The sequence below is a fragment of the Diceros bicornis genome, chromosome 8 (genome assembly GCF_020826845.1).
Source record: "Diceros bicornis minor isolate mBicDic1 chromosome 8, mDicBic1.mat.cur, whole genome shotgun sequence".
Taxonomy (NCBI): domain Eukaryota; kingdom Metazoa; phylum Chordata; class Mammalia; order Perissodactyla; family Rhinocerotidae; genus Diceros; species Diceros bicornis.
Genome location: NC_080747.1, coordinates 73,684,698 through 73,706,423, shown reverse-complemented (window position 1 = coordinate 73,706,423; position 21,726 = coordinate 73,684,698). Strand labels below are relative to the sequence as shown.

The 21,726-nt window shown below is 37.3% G+C and overlaps 1 protein-coding gene and 1 long non-coding RNA gene across 2 annotated transcripts in view; one reads left to right on the top strand and one right to left on the bottom strand.

The window, feature by feature from the left end:
• Positions 1-298: 298 nt before the first annotated feature.
• Positions 299-3,512, bottom strand: LOC131409790 (uncharacterized). Its single transcript, XR_009221012.1, has 3 exons — positions 3,095-3,512; positions 2,418-2,555; positions 299-556 (listed from the first exon to the last, which is right to left on the bottom strand). It is a non-coding gene; the product is annotated as an uncharacterized LOC131409790 (long non-coding RNA).
• Positions 3,513-3,638: 126 nt separating this feature from the next.
• SNCA (synuclein alpha) overlaps positions 3,639-21,726 on the top strand; it is a 118,845-nt gene continuing 100,757 nt past the window's right edge. Inside the window, exons 1-4 of the mRNA XM_058547507.1 lie at positions 3,639-3,697; positions 5,183-5,333; positions 14,709-14,750; positions 20,600-20,742. Coding sequence (XP_058403490.1) covers positions 5,213-5,333; positions 14,709-14,750; positions 20,600-20,742 — 306 coding nt within the window. The 5' untranslated portion in view covers positions 3,639-3,697; positions 5,183-5,212. The remainder of the gene's footprint in view (positions 3,698-5,182; positions 5,334-14,708; positions 14,751-20,599; positions 20,743-21,726) is intronic.

Genomic DNA, 21,726 nt, shown 5'->3' with positions numbered 1-21,726 from the left:
AGAAAGAGAACAAGAAACAGGTGGCCCAAGAATCAACATTGCCCCTTGTGTTCACAACGAATACGGAATATTATCCAAAGATAGTAAAGATTGTATTTTCCTCACTTAAACACATTAAATCAGTTCTTCCCCTCTCTTAAATCACTTGGTCATGGACAGCTTCATTATTTTTCACACCATTCCGTTCTGCAGCAGAAGCTTACCGCATGGCACGCGTCAAAAATCAATTATTTTACGGAGAAGAAAGACAAAGAGAGTCTAAGTTAATCACGCATTTCATAGAATATTAATCATGCATTTCATAGAATGTTAATCTATAGCTAAATTACTATTTTAAACCCAGATAAAACAATAGTATTGAAGAGCAGCAAAATATGTATATTTCATTTATCAAAATGAAAACCAAACATGTATATAGCAATTATTAACAAAATGTGAACATCAGTAATACTTCCCAGTAAGTTATTCTTCCATCCTCCTCGTGAGGTACAGGCCATTCAATGAGATTAAACTTCAAAGTCATATTCAGAGGATTAAAACTGTACTCAAGGCCATGCTGTCAATCAATGATGACAAGAAAAAAAATATTTATTAACTTCCAATTCCCTTCTTTGTTCTTGAGTAGTTCTGTCTCCTTAAGAATACAGAGCTAAGAAACTGCAGGTAGAACATAAGAAATGTCGCTATTAATACTATCAGTAATTAAAAGTTTATTGAATGCTTGTTGTGTGCAAGGCACTTTGAGGTGTGAAAAGAAGAGTAAAACAGAATTATAATTCAAAATGACAAAAGTTGTTTCACAGTTCTTTCTTTCTTTTTTTTTGGATGGTGAGAAATCATCTTCCCCTACTGAGAATTACCGATATAGAAAAGGCAAAATTTCAAATATGAATGTACTGTTTTATAATAACATAAATTCTTCATTTTCATTGTCACATCCAAATTCGAAAACTATTTCTAATAGAACTGGGTCCCACTTTTTCCCTCTCATCCTATACTACACCCAATCAGTAAGGTTCCAGAGAGTAACCGCCAATTCAGAAGACAATTGTGCCTTTTGGAACAGTTCCTGCTAGATTATCTCAGCTCTGCCACTCAAGAGCTGTTATCAAAATTCTTTGAGCCTCAGATTCCCTGTCTATAAAAGATACCTAATAAAACTTATCTTACCCACTTGTTGTGATTAAATGGTATAGTACATTAGTCCTTTACCAAGCGTAAAGCTGTGGAATTGTGCAATGCTATAAGAAGCACAAAAAGTAACAACTGCTTCAAAATAAGTCTCTCTTTGGTCTGCAGTGGGGCTTAAAATATCTGTCCTTTTATTTGCCCCTTTGATTTAAAGCACTAGGTCTCAAGAAGGTCTCTGTTAAACTATAAATATGTTACATGAAATAATTAAATAATTGTCATAATAATCTATCAAGGTACATATTTGTGACGGGTCACAGAGGAAAACATTTGTTATTAGTAGCAATAAAAAGAAACAAACTACTGATACATGCAGCAACATGAATGAACTTCACAAATATTATGCTGAATGAAAGATGCCAGACAGATACGAGAAAAGTTCATACTGTATGATTCCATTTTTATGAAATTCTAGAATATGCACAACTACGACAGCACAAGGGAACTTTCAGGGATGATGAAAACGTTCTAGATCTTCAGAATGGTGTGGGTTACACTGTTGCACGGATTTTTCAAAACTCGTTTAAAAGAACACTTATGATCTAAGTATTTTACTATACATAAATTATATTTCAATTTTTAAAAGGACCATCTAAAAGTTATTGTCATTATTTTAAAATAGTTCTTATGTTTTACGGATGCATGCCTAAATATTTGCAGATGAAAAGATATATGTAGTTCTTGAGATTTAGTGAAAAAGAATGGAGAGAGGGCAGTGATAAGAAATGGGGAATGGGTGGGCATATAGATAAGACATGATCAGCCATACATTAAAAAATCATGGATGTTAAGTGACATTCACATGAGAGTCCTTTACTCTCTACTTTTGGATATGTTTGAACATTTTCCATAATAAAAAGTTGAACAGAGAGGGGTCATCTTGGTTCCTCTCCTTTTACAAAGAAAGCGGAACAGGAGGACATAACTTGTTCAAGGTCTCAAAGCCAGACAGCAAACCAGTTCCCAGTTTAACCTTCTTCCTCTGATCCCAAGGAAACAAAATACAGTCTGAGCATTTTGGAAAGGCTACTTGTAAAAAGGGCAGACAATAGTGCAAGGAGTTGTTAAGCAATATAGACAGTTGCTTTCTGCCCCTTTTGGTTTCAAACGGTTTTGTAGATTTAAATTGCATTTTACTCAAATTTCAGAACCCAAGTGAGTGCAAGGATCAGGGACAGCATTTTTTTTTCCTAAGAAAAATAAACGCAAAACAAATGAAAACATACAGCAAAGACTTGTTTTTCCCTTCCAGGGCTAAAATCATCCTCCCAATCCAGGCAAAGAAAGCAAAGGCATTCTGTTAGAGGGAGGAGCTTGGTTCTCCATTCTGGTGTGATCCAGGAACAGCTGTTTTCCCTCCAGCTCTGAAAGAGATGAAAATATGTTAAGCAATGCAAAAATTTTCTTGAAGCCCGCGCGCGCGTTTGCCCGTATGTCTGTGTGTGGGATGGGGTTAGGTGTCAGCTCCGAGGGCAACGTGAATCAGAAGTCAGAAAGGTGAGCGGTGTGTAGAATCTCCCTTTCAAAAGGGATGGAAGAAAGAATTGGATATGACGGTTCGGGAAAATAAACCACGCTGGATTTGTCTCCTCCATCCAGGCACTTGAATCTGAAAAGTAAATTCCGTTTCGAGAAGGAAAAGCTGTATATAGCTGCTTGGTTTCGACGGCTGGGGAATATTTATTCCTCGTTCCGCTGATGGGAAAAATCGGCGTCTGGCAGCCGCTGATTGGTGGAAAAGAAAATGGTGATAGTGGGGTGGGAAGAGGATTTGACGAGCCTCCTCCTGCCTTCTCAACCTGTAACTCATCCTTGCTACTCTCCTCCCCACCCGCGGGACCCCGTCGGGATCATGAGAGGTTAAGAGCAAACGAAAATCTGGCAGATATTTAAACAAAAGCACCTTTAACGTTGTCTCCTACGACCATTAATCAAATTTCAGCGATCCGAGGGAAACGTGCTCTTGGCGATGCCGATGTGAGCATCCTTCCTGAGCTGCCTGCCTTCTTCAGCAGCTCCCCGAGAGATTGGCTCTATCTTTGGCGGTCCATCCCTCAGGCCCCCACTCCCCCAGGTTGGCTCTGACGTGGGGGTCCTCGTGAGGAACCAGAGGGAAAGGCGGAGACAGGGAAGGACGGGGGATGGGAAAGAGAGAGCCATCAGCCCAAGCCTAACCGCTCCCGATCCCCGCAAGAGTCCCCGTGACCCTGAACTTGCAGTGAAGCGCAAGACACCCCATTTCCCGCCTCCCAGGCCCAGGCGGGCGGCTGGAGTTGGAGGTACAGCCTTCTCCCCGCCCCCCTCCCCATCCGAGAAGAGGAGTGAAGTGCACGCGGCAGGGAAAGCAGCGAGCGCCGGGCGAGGGGCGGGGAGAGGCGCTGACAAATCAGCTGCGGGGGCGGCGAGCGGAGGAGCGGGAGGAGGAGGAAGGGGAGGAGGAGGACCACGACGACGGGAAGGGGACCCGAGAGGGGGCGAGCGACCGAGCGCGGCGACGCGGGGTGAGGTGTGTGCTGGTTTTAGAGCAGACCCGGGGACCGAGCCTTGCCCTTAGCATCCTTCGCGCTCTCTCCCCGCCTTCCCCTCCGACCCTCTGTCTCTTTCTCTCGGATCCTCCCGTGCGGGGGACGAGGAGTGGCAATTCGACGACAGTTCGCGGGTTCGCCTCCCACGCCCCCAGCCTCTCTTTGCCGGGTTGTGCTGACAGCAGCCTCCTCTGGGGACAATCCCTCTCCTGGTACCGCCTCCGCCCTTCCCGTCCGCTCCTTATCCTCCCTCTTCCCATTTAAATAATATTTGGAAATTGTTTAAATTTGTTTTTAAAGAGGGGGTGGGGTGGGGAATCGGAGTTCTGAGGAGCGGAGCGACTCAGGTAAGTACCTGTGGATCTAAACTGGCAGCTTTGGAAATCCTGGAGAAAACCTGGTGGGAGAGGAGTCATTGTGGACGCCTGGGGGCGGGGGTGGGGTGGGGGGGAGGGGGCTGCAGTGAGGACCCGCTGTGTCAAGTCTCGGAGGTGGGTTCTTATCCCTTTGGTGAGCTTGAGGAAAGTAAGTTGCCCTGGCTTTCCTCCTGTTCCGGTATTTCACTCTTCTCGTCCTCAGAGGCTGAGAGGTCAGGCTTCTCCCGGATACGCTTTTCCTTTGGGAAACGCGAGGATGCTAGGTGGAACGAGAGCGTCCAACTTTTATTTCTCTCTTACTTGAAATCCCAGTCCGCCCTCTCGGTTCTCTTTGTAAAGTAAACAAGCTGTGTTTAGCAGATAATTAAATGGAAGTGCAGAGAGGGCAAGTCAACAGGTGGTAAGGGGTTAACAGGTGCAGGTTCGGGTGGGTAGCGGGTTCACGTGCGCTGAGAACGCCCCCTCGGGCGGCTGGCGCGCGTCTGGAGACGGCCGGCGGGTGTGAACTAGCGCCTGCTCAGAGCAGATAGCTGCGGGCGGGGATGGATGGTCGGGTGGATTAGAGCGAGGGCGGGTGGGCTGCAGTTGGCCTGAAGTGCAGCCACACCCAGAGTGAGTAGTTCTCTTCCCTCCCTTCTCCATGATCAACCTGTTAGCCCTTTTCTGGGATTCGTTTTAAGAGTGCCCCTGACCCCATGCCTCCAGCTCCCTTTCTTTTCCTGTGATGTGTCTTTTAAACGTACTTCTAACTTGTAATGTCACCATTTGGACCCTGGCAAGTTGAAAGAGGGGGTCCATCTTTTCATGCAACTCACTCAGGAAATGCAAAATTAGAACAGCTCCGGTGATTCATTCTAATCCGTGTTTAGGGGACTAGACTTTTACCAGCCAAGATGGATGGGGGATGCTAAATTTTTAATGCAAAAGCTAAAAAAGGCTTCTTTGTCCAATGGCTGAAGTAAGGGTGCACTTAAAAGAGTCTCGAACTTTTGTTCTACTGATCTTTCCGTGGGTTTCACCTTGGGTACTTCTAATTTCGTTTTGTTTTACGCAAGAATTCTCGTTCAAAGTGTATTTTGTATTCTCCAGTGTGGTGTGGTGTAAAGGAATTCATTAGCCATGGATGTAATCAAGAAGGGACTTTCAAAGGCCAAGGAAGGAGTTGTGGCTGCTGCTGAAAAAACCAAACAGGGTGTGGCAGAGGCAGCAGGAAAGACCAAAGAGGGAGTTCTCTATGTAGGTAGGTAAGCCCCAAATGTCATTTTCATGTTTATTTATGGCTGATGGGTTAGGATGATTGATACTCTAAATGCTGGTATTTCTCCCTTGATTCACTTTTGTATTATCACTTGTCAAAAAGATGGACTGAGTCAGAGGTATGTGTGGGTAGGTGAATGTGTATATTTGAGCTAATAGTAAAAAGTGGGGCTAATCTTTTGTTTTTCCAGATTAATTTTGCAGTAATACTTAGGACTTTGTTTTTTTAATAAATGTTTCTGTGCTAAGTGACTATATTTCAAAGGACACTTTTTAGAACTCAATCTTTTAAAAATAATCAAGACTATTCTTAATCAAAATCGTGCATGAGCCTTTGTTTTTTTTGTCCTCATGAATAATATTTGATAATTTTAGTGTATTCTTATTTTAAACTTTGGTATGGCCCTGGGATATGTAAAAAGAGACCTACTGTGACCCTATAAAGGAAAGAACAGAAGAGTCTTTGGTGGAGTTACTTCTTATGACCACTTGGTACGCTGGGGTCTAAGAGCTCAAGAAAGTGCTTGAAGGCTGCTACTAATATCTCGGAGACATTTATATAGCTCCTTTATTAAATGACACACACAATAAATAATGAGATTGATGCTTGTCCTTTCTACTTGTTCCTAAATTCCCACGTGGGGGTATTCATGCAGACCCTGACTATCTTTTCTTTATCTTGAACTGTGTTAGGTTAGGTTGGATGTTATTTTACAAACCACTTCAAATTCTTTAGCGAAGAAATAGACAAACAGATATACACACGCTCTCCACAAGGATACACTCACACACACTCACCCACTGCCTATTCTGCCTCTCCTATTTCTTCCTGCTCCTCTGAGCTCTGCCAGGGTCTCTGGTGGCAGCTGTAGCAGCAGCAGCCACCGGATGAGCAGGAAGGTGCAGGAGGGGCACGTTGCGTGCCATAGGGTGCTATGCCCACGTCTGTGGGGTGAAAGGAAGCTACACTCTCTCTCCACCGTAGATGGGCAGGAGAAAGGGTATACTTGGAATGATTTTTATGAATGCTTCTTTTATTGTTTTTTTCTCACTGTTCATAGACTCTTTTTAGGTTGACTTGATCTTACAAATCTTCAGTTAGATTACTCTTTCTCTATCTTGAAACATTTTTTCAGAAAATCATCAAAGTGTTTTACAAGAGGAAGAAAATTGATGAGTTAATTTCAAGTGTTTTTGTGAAGTGTGAATGATAACTTTTTAGATGGAATTTGAACTACTGAATCAGTGACATGCAGATCATCTGTATCTTTATATTTGTCCTGTTTTCCATGTTGTGCAAGTGTGTGCTTGCAACTGTTCTTTGCTTTCAGTTACTTTATAACTTAGTAACTTTAAAGATTTTTTTAGGATGCTGATATTCATTTCATTAGTTTGTGCTAAGTCCAGAAAGTCCTTATATTAATTTAATACACTGCTCTTTTCCAGGGAATAAATAGATTTTATGTCTGGAAAACTTTTTCTTTTCATTGTCAATTATGAGTTTGGGCAAATAAAATGATTTTATTTTTCAGAGGTTATTTCTATCTGCTCTGAGATTATTATATAAAATTGTAATTTGTTCATGTGTCACATTTTTAAAAAATCATCTTCAATATCTATCATGGTATTTAACATACAGTATGTTCTATAAATTATTTATTGGTTATGTTCTGACGTCTAATTAAAAGTTGAACTCAAACGCAGGATTTAGGATAAGTGACAGTGAGAAGATGCTATGATAGTTCAGGTGTTGGCAGACTTTCTGTAAAGGGCTAGGTAGTAAATATTTTAGGCCATGATATCTTTGTCTCAGCTGCTCAGCTCTGCTTTTACAGTGTGAAAGCAGCCAGAGACAGTAGTAGTGTGACTGTGCTTCAATGAAACTTTATTTTTATTTATTTATTTTTGTGAGGAAGATCAGCCCTGAGCTAACATCCATGCTAATCCTCCTCTTTTTGCTGAGGAAGACTGGCTCTGAGCTAACATCTATTGCCAATCCTCCTCCTTTTTTTTTTCCCCCAAAGCCAAAGTAGATAGTTGTATGTCATAGTTGTACATCCTCCTGGACCGGCCCCAATGAAACTTTATTTACCAAGACAGGAGGTGAGTTGATTTGACCCATAAGCTGTAGTTTGCTAACTCCTGGAAAATTAGAAAGAACATACACTTAATGTCAGACAAACAAATTCTAGCCCAGGCTGCACCACTCATGACCTCTGTGATACTGGGGAAATTACTTAACATCTCTGAGCATCACTTCCCTCATTTGTAAAAATATGCTTTAGATAAATGCAACTACCTTGCAGAGTTTTTGTGAGAGTGTCATAATAAAACAGAACATATGAGTCATAAAACACAGTTTAAAAAAAATTTAAACACTTTATTTTTTAGAGCAGTTTTAGGATGACAGCAAAATTGAGGAAAGTACAGAGGTTTTCCGTATACTCCCTGTTCCCACACATGCACAGCCTCCCACATTGTTAACATCCCCCACCAGAGTGGTACATTTGTTACAATTGATGAACCCACAGTGGCACATCATAATCACCCAAAGTACATAGTTTACCTCAGGGTTCATTCTTGGTGTTGTACAATCTATAGGTTTGGCATGTTATAATGGCATGTTTCCATCATTATAGCATCATACAGAATATTTGCAGCATCCTAAAAATCCTCTGTGCTCTGCCTCTTCATCCCCCTCCCCCAGCCCCTGGTAACCACTGATCTTTTTACAGTCTCCGTAGGTTTGCCTTTTCCAGAATGACCGATAGTTCGAATCATACAGGATGTAGCCTATTCAGATTGAGTTCTTTCACTTAGTCATATGCATTTAAGGTTCTTCCATGTCTTCTCATGGCTTGACAGCACATTTCTTTTTAGCATTGAATAATATTCTATTGTCTGGATGTACCACAGTTTATCTGTTCACCTATTGAAGGACATCTTAGTTGATTCCAAGTTTTGGCAATTATGAATAAAGCCACTATAAACATCCATGTGCAAGTTTTTGTGTAGACGTTAAGTTTTCAACTCCTTCAGATAAATACCAAGGAGCACAATTGCTGGATCCTGTGGTAAGAATATGTTTAGTTTTGTAAGGAACTGCCAAACTGTCTTCCAAAGTGGCTGTGCCATTTTGCTTTCCCACCAGCAATGAATGAGAGTTCCTGTTGTTCCACATCCTCACTGGCATTTGATGTTGTCCGTGTTCCAGATTTTGGCCATTCTAATAGGCGTGTAGTGATATCTCATTGCTGTTTTAGTTCGCATTTTCCTGATGAAATATGATGTGGAGCATCTTTTCATATGCTTATTTGCCATCTGTATTTCTTCTTTGGTGAGGTATCTGTTAAGGTCTTTTGCCCATTTTTTAATTAAATTGTTTTCTTATTGTTGAGTTTGAGAGTTCATTGTGTATTTTGGGTAACAATCCCTTTTCAGATGTATCTTTTGTAAACATTTTCTCTCAGTCTGTAGCTTGTTTTCTCATTCCCTTGATATTGTCCTTCACAGAGCAGAAATTTTTAGTTTTAATGAAGTCCCGCTTATTGATTCTTTCTTTCATGGATGGTGCCTTCGTGTTGTATCTAAAAACGCATTGCCATACTCAAAATCATGTAGGTTTTTTCCTATGTTATCTTCTAGGAGTTTTACAGTTTTGCATTTTACATTTAGAGCTGTGATCCCGTTTGAGTTTTTCTTTTTGTGAAGAGTGTAAGGTCTGTGTCTAGATGATGATGATTCTTTTTTTTTTTTTTGCATGTGGACGTCCAGTTGTTCCAGCACCATTTGTTGAAAGGACTATCTTTGCTCCATTGTATTGCCTTTGCTCCTTTGTCAAAGATCAGTTGACTATATTTATGTGGTTCTATTTCTGGGCTCTCTACTCTGTTCCATTGATCTATTTGTCTATTCTTTTGTCAATACCATACTGTCTTGATTACTGTAGATTTATAGTAAGTCTTGAAGTCAGATAGTGTCAGTACTTCAATTTCGTTCTTAGCCTTCAATATTGTGTTGACTATTCTGGGCCTTTTGCCTCTCCATGTAAACTGTCTGTCACTATTCACAAAATAACTTGCTGGGCTTTTGATTGAGATGGCATTGAAATATAAATCAAGTTGGGAAGAACTGACATCTTGACAATATTGAGTCTTCCTATCTGTGATCACAGATATCACTCTATTTAGTTCATCAATTTTGTTCATCAGAGCTTTGTAGTTTTCCTCATATAGATCTTGTATATGTTCTGTTAAATTTATACCTAAGTATTTCATTTTTTTTTGATAATGTAAATGGCATTGTGTTTTAATTTCAAATTCCACTTGTTCGTTGCTAGTATATAGGAAAGTGACTGACTTTTGTTTGTTAACCTTGTATACTGCAGCCTTGCTACAATTGTTTATTCGTTCCAGGAGATTTTTGTCAATGCTTTTGAATTTTCCACATAGATGATCATGTCTTCTGTGAATGAAGGCAGTTTTATTTCTTCTTTTCCAATCTGTGTACTTGTTATTTCCTTTTCTTGTTTTATTGCATTAGCTAGGACTTTCAGTATGATGTTGAAAAGGAGTAGTAAGAGAGAACATTCTTGCCTTGTTCCTGATCTTAGTAGGAAAGCTTCTAGTTTCTTGCCATAAAAAAGGGTGTTAGCTATAGGTTTTTTGTAGATATTCAAAAGGAATTTCCCCTCTAGTTCCATTTTACTGGGTTTTTTTTTTTTTTTATTATGAATAGGTGTTGGATGTGACGGTTTACTTTAATTTTCGAATGTTGAACCAGCCTTGCATACCTGAGATTAATCCCACTAGGTCATGGTGTATAATTCTTCTTTTACATCGTTGGATTTGGTTCACTAATATTTTATTGAGAATTTTTATAAAGCACACTTTTATATATAGGAGCCATGGTTATTATTATCAAATAAACTTTCCAACAGAATAATTACTTTTTGAACATATTTTCTTTTCATCTTTCACCCTTCATTACAAAACTATTATCAGTGACTAGTTTGAAAGATTGGAAGTGACTAAAGAAAATTTTCCAGTTTTACTATGGCTGAAAAAGTTGGACACACTGTTTTCATAAACTTAGTAAGAAAAGTAATCTCATTCCTTTATAATATAGTTTTGGCAACTATCTTTTAACTGATTGAAGAACTACCATAAGAATCAGTGCTGTTTTTATGATTTTTTTCTCCTTTTGTGATATGTTTGTACACAAATTTTCAATCAATATACTTCAATTTAATAGACAAAGATATTCTCAATCAAATGGCTCAGAAATTATAAATTGAGTCAAATTTAAAAGCAGGAAAAATTTAGTTCTCTTTGTATAATGGCAAGTATTATAATAGTAAAGGAGGAAAATGATCTTCAAAACTCTTCCAATGCCACTTTGCCTAATAGGCAGCAGTGGTCACAGGCATGGATTGATATCAAACTCGCAAGTCACAGTATACTTCACCTGCACCAAGTTGAGCAAGTCGACAGAACACACACAACAACAGTATAATTGAGTTCTTGCCACTCCCCGGCGTTACTTCCAACCTTCACTCTGCCACTTTGTGAAGTCATGAGAGATTAGATGGGAGGCCTGTGGGGCACCTCAGCTCAGGGAAGCCATCAGTTCTGGTGTTCCTTCAGCTTTTATATCTTACTAGTCGCAAAGCCACTTTGGCACCTATTTTGTAGCTATATCTTTTCCATTACAGATTACTCATCAATTAAAGGTTAATTATTAATTACAAATACTAATAAACAATTGATGGCAAACAACAGGCAATTGGTTTGATAAAAAGCAACCATATCAAGACCCTCTTTTATCTTTGATTCAGGATACATTCCATGATTTAGCCAAAGGTTGAATTCTCAGGTACTACTGAGGCAGAGGGGAAAGAACTGTTAAACATTTCTTTCTCCTAGTGATTTTTTAAAATATGGGGTACAAGGATTGGCAAGTGGGTAGGGATAAGAAATATTCTCTCAAATACCGGCTGTCCTCACTTTACATAGTTCCAACAAATTTTGGTTACCACAATTAGTTAAATAACACCAGTCCCTAACAACACAATTCAAATTTCTGTACTACAATACATAAACTGTGAGTTACTGCATAAAGTACAAACTTTGCTCTTAGCTCTTCAGCCCACAAATCACTACATAAGTAACAGCAATCCATTATAATCCATGATCAGATCACATCACTTCTTTCAAAGTTTGTTGGTGATTGGTCACTGCACGTGGGTCATTCATTTCATCCAGACAGCAAAGCCCGTAGTTGTGTTGCCTCCTTTTCTCGCAGTGATAAACCCACGTGATATTTTACAATAAAGCATAACTGAAAGAGGAAATTGGCCAAAAAAGATGAAAGCGCAGCAAAAAAATGAAGCGAAAAATGCTGGAAGTAAAATCTGAATCAAACATAGATTTATTTATAGAAGAAATAGCTGACTGTGGGAATGTTGACTTTGCTACAGTTCAGGAGACTCTAGATATGCAGCCAGAGGAACTTATTGAAGGTGAAGGTGTCAATATACACGGAAAACGTGGTTGTGATGAATAAGGTGAAGATGTCCTAGAGGAAGTGGTGCTGAAAAACCACCTCCCGTTAAAGGAACTGTCAGAGATATATCATGACATTAAAAGTGCAAAGTGCAACATTTTGGAAACTGATCCAAATTTACAAAGGAGTATGACAAGTTGCTAAGACAGAAAAGAAGCTCGCCCCATTCAGGAAGTTATACGATGAGAACAAGAAGACAAGCGCTGTTTAAACGACTCGATAAGTTTTTTACAAAGAAATAAAGCACTTAAATTCTCAATGTTTTAAATTATAGTATACTAAGTAAATATTTTACTAATTTTTTTCAATTCCCTCTACATTTATAAATGACTAAGAGAAAGTTTAATGTTTTGACAAAAAATTTTAAAGGTCATGGAACAATCATAATTTTTACTGCTGATTAATCATAATTTTCCTCATTGATTATTAAGATCACTTTCCGCAGTTTCAGCTCAGCTTGTGCCGCAGTCGTTTCATGATCCCGCAGTACTACGCAAAGTGAGCGTGCACACACACACACACACACACACATCATATATATAAAATACTACCTTGTATCCTTTAACATGTTAAAACAACTACACAATTTCATTTATATGAATTTATGATTTGGTGATTTGTCCTGTGTTTTGTTTTTTTGTGTGTGTGAGGAAGATCAGCCCTGAGCTAACATCCAATGCCAATCCTCCTCTTTTTGCCAAGGAAGCTTGGCCCTGGGCTAACATCCATGCCCATCTTCCTCTACTTTATATGGGATGCCGCCACAGCATGGCTTGACAAGCAGTGCGTCAGTGCACACCCGGGATCCGAACCTGTGAACCCTCAGGCCACCGAAGTGGAGTGCGCCCACTTAACCACTATGCCAGCGGGCCGGCGCCTGTCCTGTGTTTTAAACTGAAAATCCTTTTACAAATATTATATGCAAAGAATAATAACTTCTAAATCACTTACTAAGTATTTAATATGTACTAAACACTGTTTCAAGACTTCTATACATATTACTTCCTTTGATCTTCATGTTGATCGAATGGTGTATATTTAATTATTATGTGGTAAAGTGAAAATTTAAATCCAGAAAATCTGAATTCAGAACCTGCATTCTTAACTACAAAAGTTATAGTTTATTTTATGTTTTTGTATTGGAAGTCCTTAAATATATTCAAATTGGAAGTTCTTAAATATATTAAATTGTTTTATTAAATGTAGAAACTTTCCCTGATCGTTTTGTAAAATGTAAATTTAAATATGATGCATGCAAATTTCACTTAATGCCATATTTGTATATCTTCATAAAAATATTCAATGAACATTTTAATATGGTTCTGTATATTTATTTAGATCATCTTATTGATCACCATGTTATTTAAATCATAGATATGTACTTTTAAATTTTAAATAAGTTTAGAACTAGAAACTGCCTCAGACCGGTGTTTGTCAAATTTGATCCATGAATTGCCTGCATTAAATCATGAGGGTTATTAAAAATGTAAATATCTCTACCTGATATTTACTGACTATCTGAGGTGCTGACTCAGTAGTCAGCCTTTTTAACCTCACTCTACCAATTGATTCTGCTGCGCTTTCCAGTTAAAGAACCAGCTTCTTAGAGATTATTTAATCTTATGTATTAATTTTACTGATAAGGAATCTGAGGCTCCCTTACACTTTTTTCCTTTGTTTTAAAATGTGTTTACAGTTATTTCTAGTATACTCAGTAAGAGTTTATAAAACAGTGCATTTTTAAACTGGAGATTGGTAACTATCTTAATATCCAAATATAGGTTTAAATTATTCCCCAGTTTTTATGTCCTCATTTCCTTATGTTCTTCTACATCTGATAGAACTACATTATTTACATATAGAGTATATTACATATAGGGTAGTTTTCAAATGTATCTCTAATCCATGGTTATTTTCTCCAAAAACATTTTATTAAAAGACTGGTATGAGTTACACTGAAAAATGCAACATTAGAGAACTTATGAATAAAATTGTTAACCCACTTAGTTTTAATGACATATTAATAAATTACTTGTATAAAGGCTTAGTAACGGTCAAGATGTGAGAGAAATTCCTGTCTTACCGCTTCTTGAAATTAGCATTAGTAACACTTGAATGATAAAATACTGCATTCCTTCTAAAGGTTTGCCTGGCTTAGTGGAAAGAGTATGAGTTTAGGGTCATAGAAACCTTAACTTGAATGTACTTGTAACCAGTTATAACCTGTGCGACTTTAGGTAAATCATTTAACTTTGATTTGCAATTTCATCATATATAAAATGGGCTTGATACACCTATATGAAATGGATGTTAACAAGATCAAAGGAGATGAGATGTAAAATGGCTTTTACATAATAGGTGTTTAACAAATGTTAATTCCTTCCTTCCCTCCCTCTTCTATTTGTGTTTCATGGGTTAACTAATCTCTCTGTTGTGCTGTACTTTAGTAAGGCTTCTACATTCTGAATCCAAAGTCATCTTCCCACCCAGCCCCAGTGTTATCTCACCTTTGTTTCCCTCTGTAAGTTGATATGTGAAGTGGAACACAAGAGGATGAAAAGTCATCATTTTGTGCTAAAATATTAATTGTAGAGAACCTCCTCATAGCTTTGCTTTCTTCTATTTGTTGTAGTGATTACTGGATTTCCTTGTTTTAGCCTTTTTGCCCCCTGAGGCTGTCTTTATATATGGGCTCTGAAGATGGCAATTTTTTGATTAGTTGTATTTAAAATGAGCTAATCAGCAATATAAGGCCGTTTGAGACTTAACGCTTTGAATTTGTTTGTTTCTATAGGCTCCAAAACCAAGGAAGGAGTGGTTCACGGTGTGACCACAGGTAAGCGCCCTGGGGATTCTATCCAGGGATGATATTGAAAATATCCAGGAAGCAGTGTAGCCCCAGCATTGATCATTTGGAATGTAATTGTAATCAACCACTGTGCCTGTAGAGGAGCATTCTAGGGGAACAGCAGCTTTATTTAACCTTAATTCTGTATAAAATATTTAAAAATAGGTAAATATATATTATAAATAAATAAAATACAATATATTTAACTGTCAAGAATGATGACTCTGAATTGACCAGCTGTATTTAATTTATACTAGTGTAGAATTTGAGTGCTCTAACTTAATGTTCTGGCAAACTGCTAGTATAAATAACACATAAGGATTGACATTTTTCAAAGGATTAAGGTGAAATTTTCTGTGGAGTACAATGAAATATTCTGACACTAAATTGTACTAATTATAACATTTCCTCAATGATTCAGAAGACATTTTGGGAGACACCCTTGGGATGATGATTAAATTATTTATTGTATTTATCTCTATTTGTCTTAATTTCACCAAGAATTTGAATAGGTCTATAAGAAGATTATAATAAAGAAATGACAAAAAGGATGGAAATTGTGGTGGTTTTGATGATGATGAGGAAGATGATAGTGATAGAAATAGAAAAATCAAAGGAGAACTGAAATTTAACGACCTTAGGAGCCCACAGATTTGCTATGATTGAGTTTTATGTTAATCTGCTTCAAACTTCCTGACAGGCGTAGTAAAACAAGAGATATAATTGGAAATATAATTCATATGATCAGAAAGCAGTAAAAATAATAGTACCTCAGAGAAATAACACATCCTATTACTGCATTATAAACTAGAAATAGGGAAAATCAAAAGGGATTATTAATAATACAGTATTGTGGTTAAGACCATGAACACTGGAGCCAGAACTCCTTGGTTCAAATTTCTGCTTACCCCTTACCAGCTGTGTAATTTTCTGCAAAATTCATAGCTTCCATGTGACTTGGTTTCCTCATCTGTAAAAGAATTAAGTGAATCAATGTACACAAAACACCTAGAATACTGAAGGTAAATAGTATGTATTATATAGGTGTTACTTATTATCACTTTCAAGTATATCTATCTTGAGCAACATTTTTATAGCTAGTGGAAAAAAGTATTTCATACGACTATTTTATACATATTTTGATAAAAAATTAGAGTGTGAAATTAAAACAGAACCCTTTGAAACTGATTCTGTTAGAAGCTAAGTTAAAGCACGCAGGTTACGTTTGCTCTGCTGCAATCCACTATGTAATACTGAGAACTAGGCAAGCAAATTGTGTTGCCTTCTGGTGACTTTCTATAAATATGATGTTATTAAGCGTGATTTTAATAAGAACTGAATGGCGGACAGTTGGAGACTGTATTATCTGAAGGGCCTACCTAGATTAATGGTGTTCCTTCCATTTGGTAGTTGAAGAACCCATGTGGTTTAGAAAGGAGATAAGCATGTGGCAAGATTTGGAGTCTGTGGTAAGAATTAAAGAATACGACTAATATTGTCATCTAATGGAGGGGATATGTTGACAAAGTCAGAATTTTTGCATCTTCTCCATAATGACAGAATCATCAGTTGTGTGTGTGTGTGTGACTGAAGTTTGTACAATAAGACAACATTTTACGGTTTCTGAAAAACCGTAGCCCCCCAGCTTATGTTTCCATGGTTTGATAATATTTAGAAACTTTGCATATCGTGTCTTTCTTTTAGCATATGAAAGAATCTGAGATGTCCTACTTAAGGAAATTTGCATAATTTAGTTTAACCCAGGGTTTCTCAGATTTATTTGACCTTCTTTCCATATTACTGGAATTAATTAAACTAGTGTTCCACAGAACACTGTGCGAATGCTGCTAAGCGGCAAGGCCGTGAAGATTTTGGTATGTGCGATATTTACAGCCGTTGCACCAATCAGCAACTCTGGCAGTAGTAAAATATAAAAATGTTGTCATAAATAGTCTGGCTATGAGAATTGCATTGGATAAATCAGCTGCAGTAAGTAGCATCCCTTTCCCGTATCAGATAAATGAATTACTTAATTTGTTTAATAGAGTTATTTAATATAAAATTCCAAATTCAAATTATGAGGATAAATAAGTTTGAGATAATTACCTCAGTGGTTTAAGAGAGAGAGAATTGGTCACTTGGTCTAAAATGTTTATTATTGGTTAGCATTTATGCTAAATAAATGTTATTTATTATTGTTATTAGTCTTAGAGCAGGGAAGCGAGAAACTATTGTGTAATACATAACATTGTCAGCTAATGTTAAAAGAAAAATTTCCCCACGGTCCATCCTATTAGCTATTTTTGCAGAAATATAGACTTCAGTAAACTTAGTTAGGCCAGCAGTTTTCTAGCTATAAAATCCAAGGAAAATAAATTTTCCTAGTTAGATAATCTCAAGGTAAAATCCAGAAAACTCTATCTTAAACCCTAGCTTTTTGATCTCAGGACATTATTATTTCAGTTGTTAACTTACTGCATCACATTATGGGAAAATATGAGAGTGTATTTAATCTGGATTTACTGAAAGGCATGTCTTTGAAAGTGCTTTAAAAAATAATTTATGGGACCGGCCCAGTGCCATAGTGGTTAAGTTTGCACGCTCCACTTTGGTGGCCTGGGGTTTGCAGGTTCGGATCCGTGGCTCGCACCTACGCCTCATCAAGCCATGCTGTGGCGGCATCCCATATGTAAAGTAGAGGACGATGGGCACAGATGGTAGCTCAGAGCTAATCTTCCTCAGCAAAGGGAGGAAGAGTGGCAACGGATGTTAGCTCAGGGTCAATCTTCCTCACAACAAATAAATAAATAAATGAAAATAAAAATAAATAATTTATGATACAAGCTTACATATTTTTTTCTTATAAAAGTATGATGTAAAGAAATTCCTATTATTGGAGATTTTTTGAAGGTTTTCATTGTTATAAACTTAAATTTATTACATGGTAATGAACACAACTAATTTTCAACATGTTAAAATTTAAATTTCCTTATTAAATTGTTTTATAATACAAACTTATTTTCCTCACATCTATAATTTGTATGCCAATTCAAAACTAGATCTTCTTAATTTTGTAGTTTTGTTTAATGTCAAAGACTAGATTTATTATATCTATTCTAAAAGTTGGGCTACGTTTTCTTTCTGGAATTTTATTTTTAACTTAATGAAAGTCAAATATAAATCTAATTATTGAAATGAATGTATAAATTAAATTACAGATATACGCAAAATTCCCTTTGCTGCATTTAAAATTATTTATTGAGTATCTATGGTAAAATAGTAAAAAGAAACATAAAACAGGATCTCCGATTTTAATGAACTCAAAATACACTGGTGGAGGTCAACAGACAGACTAGTGGGAAATGTATAATTATAGCACAATGTAAAAAGTTCAATAGTAGAGAGATATCTAAAATTTTATAGGGTCACCTGAGGAGAAGAGGTTTTTAACGTGGAATTTGACATTTGAGGTGAGTTTCAACACCAGCTTGAATTTGCTGAGTAAACAAATAGAGGGATATCTGAGAGGGATGGAGGCTTCTGGCCAGAGGGGTCTGTTTGAACCAAAATGGGAAAGACCAGCACATTTGGGGGAAAACAGAAGTGAGTTAAAATATTATACTATCAATTGGTTGGGAGGAAAGTATCCTTTTGATCTTGGTTATGCAGTCTTTTCCCTTAAAAATAAATACCATTTATTAGATGCAAAATGTATTAATTTGAGTGTGTCTCCTTTCCTTTTGTTTTGTCATCCTTTTGTTTGGAATGTCAACGAGCAGAGAAACAGTGTACAAGGCCTTAACAGGGGAAAATAGGGGTTCAGGGTCAGTGGATAATCCACTAGATAAATCAGATCTTTTACAGAAATCTTTTAAAATGTGTCTATTATTGCTACATGTACACTGTCACTTTGTAATGTAATTTACTTATTTTTACAGTGATGAAACCTAATGAAATTATGATAGAGTACAAAGTACATTTTACTGTGCAGCTTCTATGCACTAAAAACAGATTAAAGTTCATATATATATAAAGAATTATCTTGATATTGTAAAAATAAGCTTTCACGGCTGGCAGAAAAATTATGAGTTTGTAAAAATGTCAAAATTTATTTTTGCCTTTGAGATTTTATAAGAAAATGTTCATTTTCAAGCAAAATTTTCTATTCATGTTCTTAGAAAAGAAAAAAATGACAACTTAAAGCCCATAACTCACTATTTTTAAAGTATCAACATTCTGGAAATGTTTAAAAGCATGAAATTTCCAGTATAGCTTTTCATTGGCATTTAAATTGAACTTTGCGTTGTGAATAGCCGTTACTCGTTAGGAGGCATCAGCCATGTCCCCAGAAGTGGCAACAGGCGAATATGGAGCAGCACCTGCTGTGCCCTCTTCCTGGTTTCAGACTCTAGGGCCCCTTCTGCTTCCCCACGTTGCCCCGGACAGCGGAGTAAGCCTCTTTGTCCTTACAGACTACCTTAGTATCCATGACCTACATACTCGATTCAAAACCCAATTGATTTCTTTGTCCACACTGTTTAACAATGGCCTCTCCCAACTGGTGACATGAAATCTGTACAATAATCATGTGACTAGCACTTAACACTTACCAGCTGATGTAGTGTAACTCCTCAGGTTCCTCAGAGTGGGACTTATCTGGAGAGGATGTGTATAAGCATAAAGCATAACAAGAAAATGTGTCTCTGTCTGCTTAGGAGAGAGCCTGAGGAAGAATATCACTCAAAACTAAAAATTCCTGAAACTTAAGGAAAAAGCAGACAAAAAATGAGTTTGAGGGGCAAAAAGAAAATAAGGCAAATATCACATAGATATAGATAAGAGATGCAAGACCTAGGCTTTTATGAGCATAAATGTTATAAGGTTTAGAAGGAAAAGGAGTTTTATTTCTCTATTGGCCTTGAAATTGTTAAGAGTAGAATCTCTTGTCTTATGACGTTTTTTCATAGAACTCTTCATTTAACCGAGACAAACGTTTTCATTGGAGCTTTATGTGGTAATTACGTGGAAGTCAAATAGAAAGATTAATTCAGCAATTATATCAGATATAGTCCTGGAAAATTTTTGATATGAGATTAAATCTTTGCCTCTAAATCCAATCCCAAACTATTTGCACTTTCTCTAAATTTTTAACTTATTTTTAAAAATCGGCTGAGTCACTGTATCGTATTTTGTTGTATGAAAAGAAATTGTAAGCATGCTCAACAAACCTGTTCATTTTCATACTTTGCTTAATGTCTAACTTTTGTTCCCACTAAAATTATTGAAAATTAATCTTATTAAAAACCCTTCTCTTTCAACTACCTGAACTTTTACAAAAGGATCCAAGTTCCTTTGTAACCATGCCTTACTCTGTTGTTCATTTCCAACAGTAACACGCATGAGTGCATATGTGTTGTGTGACTCAGAAGGTGGAGTGAAAATGAACAAGCTGAGTGAGATCAAAGAATCGGCACTGAAATTGAAATAAATAAATTTCATGCCGAGTCTGATGCAACTATACCTGCACCTGTAAGCATTGCTTTCTGTAAACTTTCCTTAATAAAATGTAAACCAAACCCAAATCGCTCAAAGCTCTAAATTTGTGATCATTAAACTTGAAACACCTTTTCATATCTGCATGGTTACAACAAAATATCTTGGCAAAGATTCAATGTTTGGCTAACCCACGCTCACTTAGAAATCTTTGTAGGTTTTTTTTCTTCTAACTCTTCAATTATCTAGGGAATGTGTAAACATAGGTCTTTAGAAGTGAAATTACTTTAAGTCGCTGTCATTCCACCATCCCTTAATCTGTTGTTGTTCTTGATTTATCCCAGTGGCTGAGAAGACCAAAGAGCAAGTGACAAATGTTGGAGAGGCGGTAGTGACAGGGGTGACAGCAGTAGCACAGAAGACAGTGGAGGGAGCAGGGAGCATTGCAGCTGCTACTGGCTTTGGCAAAAAGGATCAGTTGGGCAAGGTATGGTTGCATACATTTTATATTATATTCTTAAGCTTGCGAGATCACGGTGCATTTTTATGCAAGGCGCGAGGCAGGAATAAGATGCTTCCTGGGGGATGGCTGACCGACCCTCCTCTTGTAAAAATGTGCTACCTTTATCTGTATATTCTTTTTGGAGGTATTAACACAGATAAATGCCATGACAATTGTACAATAATCATGATTGTTTCATTTTCGGGAAGAAAGTTAATGTAATAACCAATGCAATAAATGCCAAAAAGAACAGTGACATTTCAGAAAGAATGGGGGCTTTCATGTTAGCTATGAATCTCGGAATTTTTCCTTGTTGGAATATAACAAATGCTTTGTGCCCAATCTCTAAATTTTCAAAATGAAGTTCTTTTACTTGACTTCTTTATAATGACATCATCTCTTATTAAATGGCATATTTGCTTATCGTATAGCAGTTCATTGCCAAATATATGTTTGTGGGAACTGAGAGACTTACACTGCATACCAACCAGAGATCATGGTTTGGGGTGATTTTAAAATTCTCAGAAGAATTTTGACCGTATTTTTTGACAAATATGAGACTCTAGTAAGATTATACAAAAGATTTTATTAATTTCATTTTAAACAGGTAAGTAGTAGAAAATGAGGGGTTGATTGGAAGATGAAATTTTACAAATTTCATACCCATAGCAGCAGAATGATTTTTGCTTTTTCCCTGCCACAATGGCCTCCTTGCTATTCCTTGAACAAATCAAGCACACCCTTGCCCTGGCTCCTCCCTCTGTCTGGAAAGCTCTTCCTCAAGATCATATACTCGGCGCACTCCCTCATTTCCTCAGGTCTTTGTTAAAGGACACCTTCTCAGTGAGGCCTGCCCTGAATTCTTCAACACTGGAACCAATCTCCTCACCTCTGGTGTTTCTAATCTCCCTACTCTTTATTTTTTTCCTTTTTTGCCAAAGCATTTATCACCTTTAAAAATAATAAATA